The sequence below is a fragment of the Hemibagrus wyckioides genome, linkage group LG29, assembly GCF_019097595.1.
Source record: "Hemibagrus wyckioides isolate EC202008001 linkage group LG29, SWU_Hwy_1.0, whole genome shotgun sequence".
In the NCBI taxonomy this organism is placed as follows: domain Eukaryota; kingdom Metazoa; phylum Chordata; class Actinopteri; order Siluriformes; family Bagridae; genus Hemibagrus; species Hemibagrus wyckioides.
Window position 1 is genome coordinate 6,624,837 of NC_080738.1, and position 14,394 is coordinate 6,639,230.

General features: G+C 48.3%; 2 protein-coding genes across 2 annotated transcripts in view; one reads left to right on the plus strand and one right to left on the minus strand.

Moving 5' to 3' along the window:
- The window catches only part of LOC131348882 (uncharacterized), a gene marked incomplete at its 5' end in the record, with an annotated part of 20,747 nt that extends 16,071 nt beyond the window's left edge, over window positions 1-4,676 (plus strand). The window contains one exon of the mRNA XM_058384075.1: window positions 4,638-4,676. Coding sequence (XP_058240058.1) covers window positions 4,638-4,676 — 39 coding nt within the window. The remainder of the gene's footprint in view (window positions 1-4,637) is intronic.
- ndst3 (N-deacetylase/N-sulfotransferase (heparan glucosaminyl) 3) overlaps window positions 3,803-14,394 on the minus strand; it is a 69,622-nt gene continuing 59,030 nt past the window's right edge. The window contains exons 11-14 of the mRNA XM_058384730.1: window positions 13,073-13,243; window positions 11,729-11,838; window positions 10,368-10,470; window positions 3,803-4,818 (exon numbers count right to left, since the gene is read on the minus strand). Coding sequence (XP_058240713.1) covers window positions 4,699-4,818; window positions 10,368-10,470; window positions 11,729-11,838; window positions 13,073-13,243 — 504 coding nt within the window. The 3' untranslated portion in view covers window positions 3,803-4,698. The remainder of the gene's footprint in view (window positions 4,819-10,367; window positions 10,471-11,728; window positions 11,839-13,072; window positions 13,244-14,394) is intronic.

Below are 14,394 nucleotides of genomic sequence, written 5' to 3' on the forward strand. Positions count from 1 at the left end.
CCACCGGCACCGCCACCACCACCACCCCACCGCCACCGCCACCGGCACCACCACCGGTAGCACCGCCACCGCCACCACCACCACCACCACCACCACCACCGCCACCACCACCGCCACCGGCACCGCCACCGGCACCACCGCCACCACCACCACCACCACCACCGCCACCACCACCGCCACCACCACCGCCACCGGCACCACCACCGCCACCACCACCGCCACCGGCACCGGCACCGCCACCACCACCGCCAACACCACCGCCACCGGCACCGCCACAGCCACCGGCACCGCCACCGCCACCACCACCACCACCGCCACCGCCACCGGCACCGCTCTGGCACCACCGCCACCACCACCACCGCCACCGGCACCGCCAGCCACCGGCACCGCCACCACCACCACCCCACCGCCACCGCCACCACCACCGGCAGCACCGCCACCGCCACCACCACCACCACACCACCACCACCGCCACCACCACCGCCACCGGCACCGCCACCGGCACCACCGCCACCACCACCACCACCACCACCACCACCGCCACCACACCACCACCACCACCACCACCACCACCGCCACCACCACCACCACCACCACCACCGCCACCACCACCACCACCACCACCGCCAATCCCACCACCACCACCACCACCACCACCACCACCGCCAACACCACCACCACCACCGCCACCACCACCACCACCACCACCACCGCCACCACCACCACCACCACCACCACCACCACCACCGCCAACACCACCACCACCACCACCACCGCCAATCACCACCACCACCACCACCACCACCACCGCCAACACCACCACCACCACCACCACCGCCACCACCACCACCACCACCACCGCCAACACCACCACCACCACCACCACCACCACCACCACCACCACCACCACCACCACCGCCAATCACCACCACCACCACCACCACCACCACCGCCACCACCAGCACCACCACCACCACCACCGCCACCACCACCACCACCACCACCGCCACCACCACCGCCACCACCACCACCACCACCGCCACCACCACCACCACCACCGCCATCACCACCACCACCACCACCACCACCACCACCACCACCGCCAACACCACCACCACCACCACCACCACCACCACCGCCAACACCACCACCACCACCACCACCACCGCCAACACCACCACCACCACCACCGCCACCACCACCGCCACCACCACCACCACCACCGCCACCACCACCACCACCACCGCCAACACCACCACCACCACCACCGCCACCACCACCACCACCACCACCACCACCGCCACCACCACCACCACAACCACCGCCACCACCACGGCCACCACCGCCACCGGCACCGCTGGCACAGCCACCGCCACCGCCACCACCACCGCTCTGGCACCACCGCCACCGCCACTCTGCCACCGGCACCGCCACCGGTGCCACCGCTACCGCCACCGGCACCACCGCCACCGCCACCACCACCACCGCCACCACCACCGCCACCACCATCACCGCCACCGCCACCACCACCGGCACCGCTACAGCCACCGCCACCACAACCACCACCGCTCTGGCACCACCGCCACCGCCACCACCACCACCGCCACTGGCACCGCCATTACCACCACCACCACCGCCACCACCACCACCACCACCACCGCCACCACCAGCACCATTACTCCCACCGCCAATCACCACCACCACCACCGCCACCACTCTACCACCGCCACCACCACCGCCACCACCGCCACCACCACCACCGCCACCGCCACCACCACCGCCACCACCATTGCCACCGCCACTCCACCGTCCACCACCACCACCACCACCACCACCGCCACCACCACCGCCACCGCTACCACCGCTAGCACCGCCACCACAGCCACCGCCACCGCCACCGCCGCCACCACAACCACTGCCACCGCCACCGCCGCCACCGCCACCGCCATTGCCACCGCCACCATTGCCACCACCGCCACCGGCACCGGCACCGGCACCGCCACCACCACCGCCAACACCACCGCCACCGGCACCGCCAGCCACCGGCACCGCCACCGCCACCACCACCACCACCGCCACCGCCACCGGCACCGCTCTGGCACCACCGCCACCACCACCACCGCCACCGGCACCGCCACAGCCACCGGCACCGCCACCACCACCACCACCGCCACCGCCACCGGCACCACCACCGGCAGCACCGCCACCGCCACCACCACCACCAATACCACCACCACCGCCACCACCACCGCCACCGGCACCGCCACCGGCACCACCGCCACCACCACCACCACCACCACCGCCACCACCACCGCCACCACCACCGCCACCGGCACCACCACCGCCACCACCACCGCCACCGGCACCGGCACCGGCACCGCCACCACCACCGCCACCACCACTGCCACCGGCACCGCCAGCCACCGGTCACCGCTACCGCCACCACCACCACCACCGCCACCGCCACCGGCACCGCCACCACCGCCACCACCACCACCGCCACCGGCACCGCCACAGCCACCGGCACCGCTACCACCACCACCACCACCGCCACCGCCACCGGCACCACCACCGGCAGCACCGCCACCGCCACCACCACCACCATTACCACCACCACCGCCACCACCACCGCCACCGGCACCGCCACCGGCACCACCGCTACCACCACCACCACCACCACCGCCACCACCACCGCCACCACCACCGCCACTGCCACCACCACCGCCACCACCTACCACCAGCACCACCAGCACCTGCCAACCACTCTGCCACCACCACCACCACCACCGCCACCACCACCACCGCCACTGCTCCCGGCCACCGCCACCAGCACCGCAACCGCCACTGCCACCGCCACCACAACCGCCACCACCACCGCCACCACCACCACCACCGCCACCGCCACCACCACCACCGCCACCACCACCACCACCACCACCGCCGCCACCACCACCGCCACCACCACCGCCACCGCCACCACCACCACCACCGCCGCCACCACCACCGCCACCACCACTGCCACCGCCACCGCCACCGCTGCCACCGGCACCGCCATTGCCACCACCACCACCACTTCACCGCAACCACCACCGTCTGGTCTCACTGCCACCGCCACCGCCAACCGCACCACCACCGCCACCACCACCACCACCGCCACCACCGCCACCACCATTACCACCGCCATACCACCGCCACCACCACCACCGCCACCGCCACCGGCACCACCACCGCCACCACCACTACCACCGCCACCGCCACCGCCACCGCCACCACCACCGCCAATAACACCGCCACCACCACCACCGCCACTGGCACCACCACCGCCACCACCATTACCACCGCCATCACCACCGCCACCACCACCACCGCCACCGGCACCACCACCGCCACCTACCACCTACCACCGCCACTGCCACCGCCACCGCCACCGCTACTACCACCGCCAATAATACTGCTACCACCCTGCTACCACCACTGCCACCGCCACCGCCACCGCTACCACCGCCAATAATACTGCTACTACTACTGCTAATACTGCTACTACTACTGCTATCGCTACTGCTACTACTACTTCTAATAATACTGCTACTACTACTGCTACCGCTACTGCTACTGCTACTGCTACTACTACTTCTAATAATACTGCTACTACTACTGCTATGTGTTTATGTCCGGCGTTCATGTTGTTACTATGACGGACGTCATAGATCTAACGTCATGGATCTGGACACACACACACACACACACACAACGAAAAAAAAAACAAAGAGAATATGACGGTGTTATTAAAACATATTTCCAGTGTTTAATACATATTTATAATATATTCTGTACAGATTTCCAGAGCAGTTCTGCACCAATGAGGCGAAAAGAAAAATAAAGAGCAGGAAACTTTCACGCAGGGAAACTCCGGCCTCCACACACACACACACACACACACACACACACACACTGCTCTCAGCATTGCATCACCAGTGAGCTCTTCCATTCAGTGTTAATTCAGAATAAATGTATTTATTTCCTTTGCTTTCTTTTTTCCCGAGTCCATTGAACTCTGCTGATTAAGACTCAGAGCTGTGACACTCCATTAACCAGCAGCTTCACCTCCGGAGCCGTGTCCCGTGTCCACATTATGTCTTCTTCTTGTCTGCTGTTTGCTAAAGAGTTCATGTTGAAATGAGAAAAGAGGATACGAGCAGTGGTCGTGTCGGAGGAGGAAACAGAAAAGAAAGAGGTCTTGTTAGGTTTGTTTAAACTTTCGATTGTGATGATGGTTGATATGACCGGAACTTGGAGCTGTAATGGAGTCTTTCTCCAGCATCAGACCATCACTGAGAACTGGTTTCATTTCAGGAGCTGGCAAAAGATTGATTCTTAAAGTATACAAAGAGAGAGAGAGCAATTATTTATTAGTTTGAGAGAAATGTGAAAATGCAGAATTCCCAGTTTGGATTTGAATGCATTATGGAATAAAACCAGTTTTTGATCATACACTCTGACTTTTTTCAGCCTCTCTCTCTCTCTCTCTCTCTTCATGTATTGCCTTTGCAGCATCACTCCCACAATCCAGCACTTCTTCAGGTCCAGCAGTGCCGCTCACTGTCCCTCTGTCTGACTCTTGTCTCTTTCCCTCCAAGTGCAGTGTCCTTTGCGGTCATGACCCCTTTCAGCTTTGACCCAGGGTCAGTAGACTAAATGCTACCTGACCTTTTGCAGTTCCTCACGTAGCCACGCTGGGAGAGGCTGTCCGAGTCTGTGGAGGAGCTTCGACAGCTCGATGTTATGATCCCGGTAGAAATGAGAGAGGAAAAGACGAGCCTGGATAAAGAGACAGAGGAAGAGAGAGATGATTAATGAGTCTCATTAATTCACCATGTTCATGCAGTTATCCAATCAGGCAATCATGTGGCATCAGCGCAAAGCATGACATCTTGCAGATACAGGTCAAGAGCTTCAGATAATGTTCGCGTCAAACATCAGAATGAGGAAAAAGTCTCAGTGAACTCACTGACTTTAACACTGGTATGATTGCTAATGCCAGACAGACACACACACACACACACACAACCGTCTCTACAACAGTGGGGGTAATTTCGATTCATCCGAGTCTCTTGAATTATTTGATTCACCTAAATGATTCATTCAGATTTGTTCACTGATTTGTTCAGATTCATTTACTGAGTTGTTCAGTGACTCAAACCATTGAATTCTGTTCACAAAAATGATTCTTTCTCTCTCTCTCTCTCTCTCTCTCTCTCTCACACACACACACACACAATCGTCTCTACAGCAGCAGTGTTAATTTTCGATTAATTTGATTCATCCGAGTCTCTTGAATTATTTGATTCACCCAAATGATTCATTCAGATTTATTCACTGGTTTATTCAGATTCTTTCACTGATTTGTTCAGTGACTCAAACCATTTCATTCTCTTTACGAAAATGATACATTCACACACACACACACACGATCGTCTCTACAGCAGCAGTGTTCATTTTCGATTAATCTGAGTGACTTGAATCATTATTCACCCAAATGATTCATTCAGCTTTGGTCACTGATTTGTTCAATACTCTTCACCAAGTGATTCTTTTTTTTTCAGATTCATTGACTGATTTGTTCAGTGACTCAAATCATTTAATTCTATCCACAGAAAAAGATTCATTCAGCTTCGGTGACTTTTTTTCACCAAGTGATTCTTTTCACCATAATGATTCTTTCAGATCCATTCAGGTTTGTTCAGATTCGTTGACTGATCTTTTCAGATTCATTCACTGATTTGGTCAGTGGCTCATTTAATTCTGTTCACAAAAACGATTCATTCAGATTTGTTTATTGATTCATTCTGATTCATTCAGAATTGTTTGCTGATTTGTTTACTGACTCAAATGATTTAATTCTGTACACAAAAATGATTCATTCAGATTTGTTTATTGATTTGTTCAGTGACTCTTTTCACCAAAATGATTTGTTCAGATCCATTAAGGTTTGTTCAGATCCATTTACTGAATTGTTCAGTGACTCAAATCATTTAATTCTGTTCACACACACAAAAAAAACCCGATTCTTTCAGACTTGTTCGCTGATTCACACAAGTTCATTCAGATTTGTTCACTGAGTTTTTCAGCGACTCAAACCATTTAATTCTGTTCACAAAAATGATTCATTTAGATTTGTTCACTGATTCGTCCACTGATTTTTTCAGCGACTCTTTTTACCAAGTGATTCGTTTAGTGACACTGCTAGTCTACAGGAGAGTTTAGGCAGAATGGTGTGAAAGGTTACAGTCTGATGAGAAAGATCAGTCCACTCTTTACAACCGAGGTGAGCAGAAAAGTATCTCAGGATCAGCATCAGCTTGTGCTCCTGCCAGCCAAGAACAGGAAACTGATGCTGTAGTGGACATGAGTTCACCAACACTGGACAGTTGACCAGAAAAGGACATTTCCTTTGTCCAGTCACATGATTCGCTGATATTTATTTTTAATAATGCTAAATATCACATCACATAATGTAACACCACATCATTCCACCTCACTGCTGTCCTGTGGAGACAATTAAAACAAAACAAATGACAGTCAGGATTCACCGATCACACATCAGGTTTGTAAATTCACTCTGTCTCTGACCCGTTATTCTGAATTGCGGCGTTTTTATCATCGATGTTACAAGTAACAGCTGCTAAACCCTGATGCTGTTTAACATTGTGTTGGGAACAGCTTTATCATGTGCTTATGAAACTGTGTGTGTGTGTGTGTGTGAGAGAGAGAGACACTGTGGTGCGAGCTACTGATTGTCATGTGGAGATCTGCATCCGAGACGGTAACAAATGAGAGAGAAATGAGAGAGGGATGAGTGCGAAATGAAGAAAAATGGGCGAGAGACGAATAGACAGATGGGCCTTATATCACCGCTGCTGTGTCCTCACACACACACACACACGCTGAGAGTGAGAGGTTACAATGCTTTTAAAAAAAATCTATTATTTATTTAGAGCTATTAAATTTTTTCTTGTAAATATTGAAACTTCGAAGGCCAGTCCATGTACACAAGAGTGTAATAATTAATAATAAAAATTCTGGGTCCTAAAGACTGCCATTTTAGATTTCCTTAATTATTCATACACAGTATCCTCTAAAAGCACACACACACACACACACATGCAGTATTCTGTAGACTCACATCCTGTAGCCTTGGGGTGTGTAGGATTACGTGTGTTTGCTGGACAGCACACATAAATATATTTCACGAGCATCTTTCAAATCGATTTTTTTTTTATGTAACAAGCCATTTTATGTAACTTCATTCTTGTGTAGAGTCTCTACACAGAAAACACCACCACACTGCCGGCTGTGGAGTCTGAACACAGACTGTACGAAGAAACGCTGTACTTATTAAAAGAAAACAAAAATGCTTCCTTGTTTTCTTAATTCCAATCAAAGCATGTTTTTCATCAGCTCAGCAGGGGGCACTGCAGCTATTCCCACATCATATAACTACGAGGAAAGGCCATTAGATCAGGTAAGATTTCTCTTCGCTTGTCAGGATCGGTTACGGAGCTGATTAAGATTTAAATGCTTTTTTTATTTAACTCATTGAGTCCCGCCCCCTTTTTTCCCAAGGGCATGTCCCATGTACACTATTCTCATACACTATTCTACTACTCTGTGCAGCATAATAAGTGTCAGGAGAGCGTGCACACTTCAAAAAATCCCAACAAGAAAAACAAATGCGTTTCAAGTCCAAGGAATGTTTTGTGTGGAATGCTGGACGCTTAATGTTGACATGAAGGGGCGGGGCTACCATATGATGACATAGTGCTAAAGAGGCGCGGCTATCATATGATGACATAGTGTTAAAGGGGTGGAGCTACTGTATGATGACATAGTGTGAAAGGGGCGGGGCTATCATATGATGACATGGTGTTAAAGGGCATGACGTAGTGCTAAAGGGGCGGGGCTATCATATGATGACAATGCTAAAGGAGCGGGGCTACCATATGATGACATGGTGCTAAAGGGGTGGGGCTACCATATGAGGACATAGTGCTGAAGGGGCAGGGCTACCATATGACGACATGGTGCTAAAGGGGTGGGGCTACCATATGAGGACATAGTGTTAAATGGGCGGGGCTATCATATGATGACATGGTGCCAAAGGAGTGGGGCTACCATATGAGGACATACTATTAAAGGGGCGGGGCTTCTGTGTGATCACATAGTGCTAAACCGGCACGGTTATCATATGATGACATGGTGCCAAAGGGGTGGGGCTATCATATGATTATATAGCACTAAAGGGGCGGGGCTACCAGGCACTGATATTGAATGAGGAAAAAAAATGCATTCAGTAATATTTTTCAGTAAATATTTGTCTTTTTTTCACCCTACATTATTAAGTGTGTGTGTGTGTGTGTAAAGTCAATTCAGAATCATATTAAAACAGCAACTCAACAGTTGCCACTCTATAAAAAAGAAATAAATGAAAATTAATTATTCAGTAACGTCCGTCTGCATCCTAACAACAATAAACCAGCAGTTAACACAGCATTCCTTTCTGAATACACAGCATAAACAGGGTTATATGACCTGATAAACAATATTATTTATTTATTTATTTATTTATTTTCCAGCAGATGGAGAATGTCTTTAGGTGATCAAGCCTGACCTCCCCCCACCCCCCTCCCCCCCAAAAATAACCGAATCGGCAGTTTTATCACCGTATAAAAGCGGACATAAAGCCTTTAATAAGGACGGAGTGTTCGGAGTGAAGCTGTTTTCCGATATCATTCCATCACGCAGCACAAGTGGATCTGTTACAGCGTTAATATGAGACTGTGTGAAATGAGCCTGAGCCGTCGAGCTCGCTGCCCATCAAAGAAGGATATGATGTATATATAATTGGCCTATAAACAAGGAGCAATATTCAAACCAGCAAAAAAACAAAAAACAAAATCAGCACAGCGTACATCCCTTATCTTCCTTCTTCAATGCTGTGTAGATTACTGAGCTGCATGCGAGCGCTTCGAATAATCGAATAATGGAGTCGATAGCAGGGTGATGTGATGAGTTACTGCACCAAGCTGTGTAGATTTAAGTCCGTGTGTAAGTTGTTACTATAGAAACGAGACCAAAAAACGATAACAAAGCTTTGAAAGACAATAATGCAGGGTTGGTGAGGCGCAAACATGTTAACCAGGGTTTAGGAAAAAAAAAAACATCACCCAGGATTCCCTTTACTCGGGGTTTAGAATCATTAAATGCGTGTTGAAAAGCTCTAATGAATCAACAGATACAAGATTTCTGTATAATGTAGTGATTCTTCAAGTGGTGTAAAGACATTTCAAATATTTCTAAACACTAGGTTGGTAGGTTACAACGTTGTGTAAAAAAATGTTTTTTTTGATTCAGGGAACATGGAACGATTCGATTTAGTGAACATGGAATGATTTGATTCATTGAACATGGAATGATTCAGTCCAATGACAATGAAATGATTCGATTCAGTGAACATGGAATAATTCGATTCAGTGAACATGGAAAGATTTGATTCATTGAACATGGAATGATTCAGTCCAATGACAATGAAATGATTCGATTCGGTGAACATGGAATGATTCAGTTCAGTGGAAATGGAATGATTTGATTCAGTGGACTGAGAATAATTCAACCCAGTGAACATGGAATGATTTGATTCAGTGAACATGGAATGATTCAGTTCAGTGGAAATGGAATGATTCGATTCAGTGAGCATGGAATGATTCAGTTCAGTGAACGTGGAATTATTTGATTCAACGAACATGAAATGATTCAGTTTAAATGAATCGACAGTTTAAAATGAATTGACAGTTTAAATGAATCAAAAGAATTGACAGTTTAAATGAATCAAATGAATCGACTGTTTACATGAACTAAATGAATCGACAGTTCAAATGAATCGATAGTTTAAATGAATCAAATGAATCAACAGTTTAAATGAATCAAATGAATCGACAGTTTAAATGAATCGACAGCTCAAATTAATCAAATGTATCAACAGTTTAAATGAATTAAATGAATCGATAGTTTAAATGAATCAAGTGAATTGACAATTCAAATGAATCGACAGTTCAAATGAATCAAATGATCGACAGTTTAAATGAGTCAAATGAATCAATAGTTCAAATGAATCAAATGTATCGACGGTTTAAATGAATCAAATGAATCAGGAGTTTAACTGAATCAAATGAATCAATAATTCAAATGAATCAATAGTTCAAATGAATCAAATGAATCAAAATTTCACCTTATGCTCTGACTCACACTCTGCTATTAAGACTGCTAGGTCTAAAAGACCACGAGCTTGGTAGCTATTTTATTTTGTTTACCTCAGCATCCATAGGAGGATATTTGCGACCTTTGCTTTTGCCCAGACACTTCGTTCTTCCTCCATCCAGCAGCTGACACCAAAAACCCTTCTGAGGATCGAATCTGTGGAGACAGGAATAGAGAGAAATGGGGGATGAGAACTCAATCATGTCATCTCATTTCCAGAAGTAAATCCACCTCATATGGACAACGTATACACACACACACACACACACACAGCTGACAGATGTCAGGCGTAACCTTGTCTGGCTGTCAGAGGCGACATGGTTGGGTTTGATAAACACTGTGTGTGTGTGTGTGTGTGTGTGTGTTCGAGTAGAAGGGGGAGGTTGAGCAGGGGTGTGATGGGAAGTGTGGGCCGGGGTGTTAATTAGTCTGCTGCCTGAGCTGTAAACACAGATTACATGCGAACGCTTGAACTAAAGTACAGTACAAACACCCCAAAGCACAATCGATTCTGCCAACACACATACTCCTCAAACACACACACACACACACACACACACTTCCTTCAACATCCTACAAGCTCAGTTTTGTTTCTAATCCCAAAATGTTCTAGTAGCTACTCCACCAATTTGAGCTAAACGGTATTACTGTATTTTTTTCTTTCTTTCTTTCATACAAATCAATTTTCTTTTTCAGAGCAGGTTGAGAAATAAAACAGGAAGTTGCTTTTGAATGCATCCCTAAACCTCAGGGCGGGTTTTTTTTCATCAGTGTGTGTGTGTGTGTGTGTGTGCCATTAGTTCCATTAGTTTCTATTGCTGCCAACATTTAACAGGTTCTATTACGCATACGTAACTTGGACGCTGGCCAGTAGAAAAAGGGAAAGTAACAGATTTCTAGTGCCAAAAGTTCTAGTATAAGTTGCAGTGTGTGTGTTATTGGGTGTGTGAGAGAGAGATAGAGTGAGAAAGAGAGATAGATTGTGAATAATTTTTTGGCAAGAAGCTTATTGTCATATAAATGTGTTTTCCTGTATTGGCTCTAGAAGCCTAGAGAGTCACTAGAGAACAGAGCTGCCAAATGTCTCTTAATTAAAGCGAATGAAAAGAGAGCAAGAGAGAGAGAGAGAGAGAGAGAGAGAGAGAGAGAGAGAGGGAGAGGAAATGTGTAATGAGTTGTTTTTAATTACAGGCTCCTGAGCTAAATTTCAGCTGTGCTCAGGTCCAGCACTAACGGCTCATAGGCGAGTTACTCGGATCAGCATCCATCTCATTTGCAGTAATCAGGTGAGAGCCGGTGGAATCGAACTGACCGCAAATGAGTCAGGAACAAATCTATGATTATGTCACCCATAAAATGGTGAACAGCTTATTACTGTGTGTGTGTGTGTGTGTGTGTGGTGGCTTAAACTCACGTGAGAGCCTGCGAGTAGCTGAAGTACGGAGAGATGCCCAGGAACTTCTGCACTTCGTCCATCACGGCTGCGGGATCGTTCCTCAACTGCTGTCCATCTATTATCATCAGCTACACACACACACACACACACACACACACACACACAGAGACATGTATGCACAGATACACACACACACAGACATGTACACACAGATACACACACATGCAGATACAGACACACACACACACACATGTACACACAGATACACACACATGCAGATACAGACACACACACACACATATACACACACAGACATGTACACACAGATACACACACACACACACAGACATGTACACACAGACACACACATACACACACACACAGAGACATGTACACACACATGCAGATACACACACACAAACAGAGACATGTACACACATATATACACACACACACACACACACAGAGACATGTACACACACATACACACACACACAGAGACATGTACACACACATGCAGATACACACACACACAAACAGAGACATGTACACACATATATACACACACACACACACACACACAGAGACATGTACACACACATACACACACACACAGATACATGTACACACACACACACACACACAGAGAGACATGTGCACACACATGCAGATACACACACACACAAACAGAGACATGTACACACATATATACACACACACACACACACACACAGAGACATGTACACACACATACACACACACACAGATACATGTACACACACATACACACACACACAGAGACATGTACACACACATGCAGATACACACACACACAAACAGAGACATGTACACACATATATACACACACACACACACACACAGACATGTACACACACATACACACACACACAGATACATGTACACACACATACATACACACAGAGACGTACACACAGATACACGCAAACACACAAACATAGAGGCAGATACAAAGACAGACATGTACACACATGCAGATACACACACACAGACATGTACACACACACACACACACACACACACAAACATTAACCACAATCTCTGTCCATGTCTTTGTAATCCATAGAAATGCCTGTAAGAAGTCTGTAACAGGAAAGCTGGGTGTGCGCTGGAGATCTAGCATGTTTTTAAGAAATGCGAGGAAACCAGAGAACCCAGAGGAAACCCACATGTGCACAAAAAATCATACAGCGTAAACCTGGATGAAGTGTGTGTTTGTTCACACAACTAAAATAACTAAGAACACAGACAATGAAAGCTCAGAGAAAGAAGAGGAGCCATTTCATTTCATTTCATTAGCTTTATGTGTGTGTGTGTGTGTACCTGGCCAGGTGGGTAGTAGGTGAGCCATCTCTCCAGGTGTGTGGCGTAGAGCCCGGGGACGAGGCAGCGGTTCTGCAGGGACCGTAACTCTGACGGTGCGTGCTGATTGGCTGAAATCACCTCGTAGAAGCTATAACGAAGTGCTGCGCGGTCCTCGTGGGCCCTCTGGTGCTGCCATGGCAACGAGAGGAAGGATAAACGAGTGTGTTATGTGTGTGACAGAAGTTCCATTTGTATACGATGAAAGTTTAAGGAGCGAGTGCTGAAATGTTTACAGCCAAGCTAAAGTGCTACAAGGACTAGCATCCATTTTGGGTAACCGGCTTGGGTGCCTACACACACACACACACACACACACACACACTTATTAAGAGGGGAAATGGGATCGAAAGCTCTTTCTCTTTTCCATGTTCTCGCTGCTGGTAATCATCGCATGCTAGGACCTCCTGAGGCATGCTGCTGATGAGATTTTTTTCTCTCTCCCACTTTCAGTCATTCCATCTCTCCCATCCTCTCTCTCTCTCTCTCTCTCTCTCTCTCAAAAAAAAATCTTCCTCCATCCTTTCTCTCTCTCTCTCTCTCTCTCTCTCTCTCTAAAAAATCTCTTACTCCATTCCATCCTCTCTCTCTCTCTCTCTCTCTCTCTCTCTCTCTCAAAAAAATCTTCCTCCATCCCATCCTCTCTCTCTCTCTCTCTCTCTCTCTTTCTCTCCCTCCTGCATTCATAATACCATCTAATAAAGACCGCTGATTGTCCACTGATGCTGTTGTCAGGTTTTCACCCAGCTGGTGTTTGGTGTTTATGTAAACAAGCGCAAGAGAAAAGGTGAGATTTAAATGTAAATAAAATAAATAATCACAAAAAAGATCTTCACACTCGGCTGAGGTGGAAAAGTTGTCGAATCAACAAGCAGAAGAGGTGAAACGAGGTGTCGGAAACAGACACACGCAGACATCTATCCGTCGGGAGTAACCGTGTCGATGTTTGTGCGCTATCCGGGTGTGAACTAACCTGACAGGATTACTTCATACAGCTAACGCTAGCTAGCAGGAAAACTACAGCGAACCTGACAGGATTTCTGAAAGTTCAGGTTCATAAATATCCATAACTGTTATTGCTAACACTGGCTAACTTGACAACTTGAAAGGATTTCTAAAAGGATATTAAACCAATTTCCCTCGTGGGATTAATAAAATATCTATCTATCTATCTATCTATCTATCTATCTATCTATCTATCTATCTATCTATCTGTCTGTCTGTCTGTCTGTCTGTCTGTCTGTCTGTTTGTCTGTCTGTTTATCTATCTATCTATCTATCTA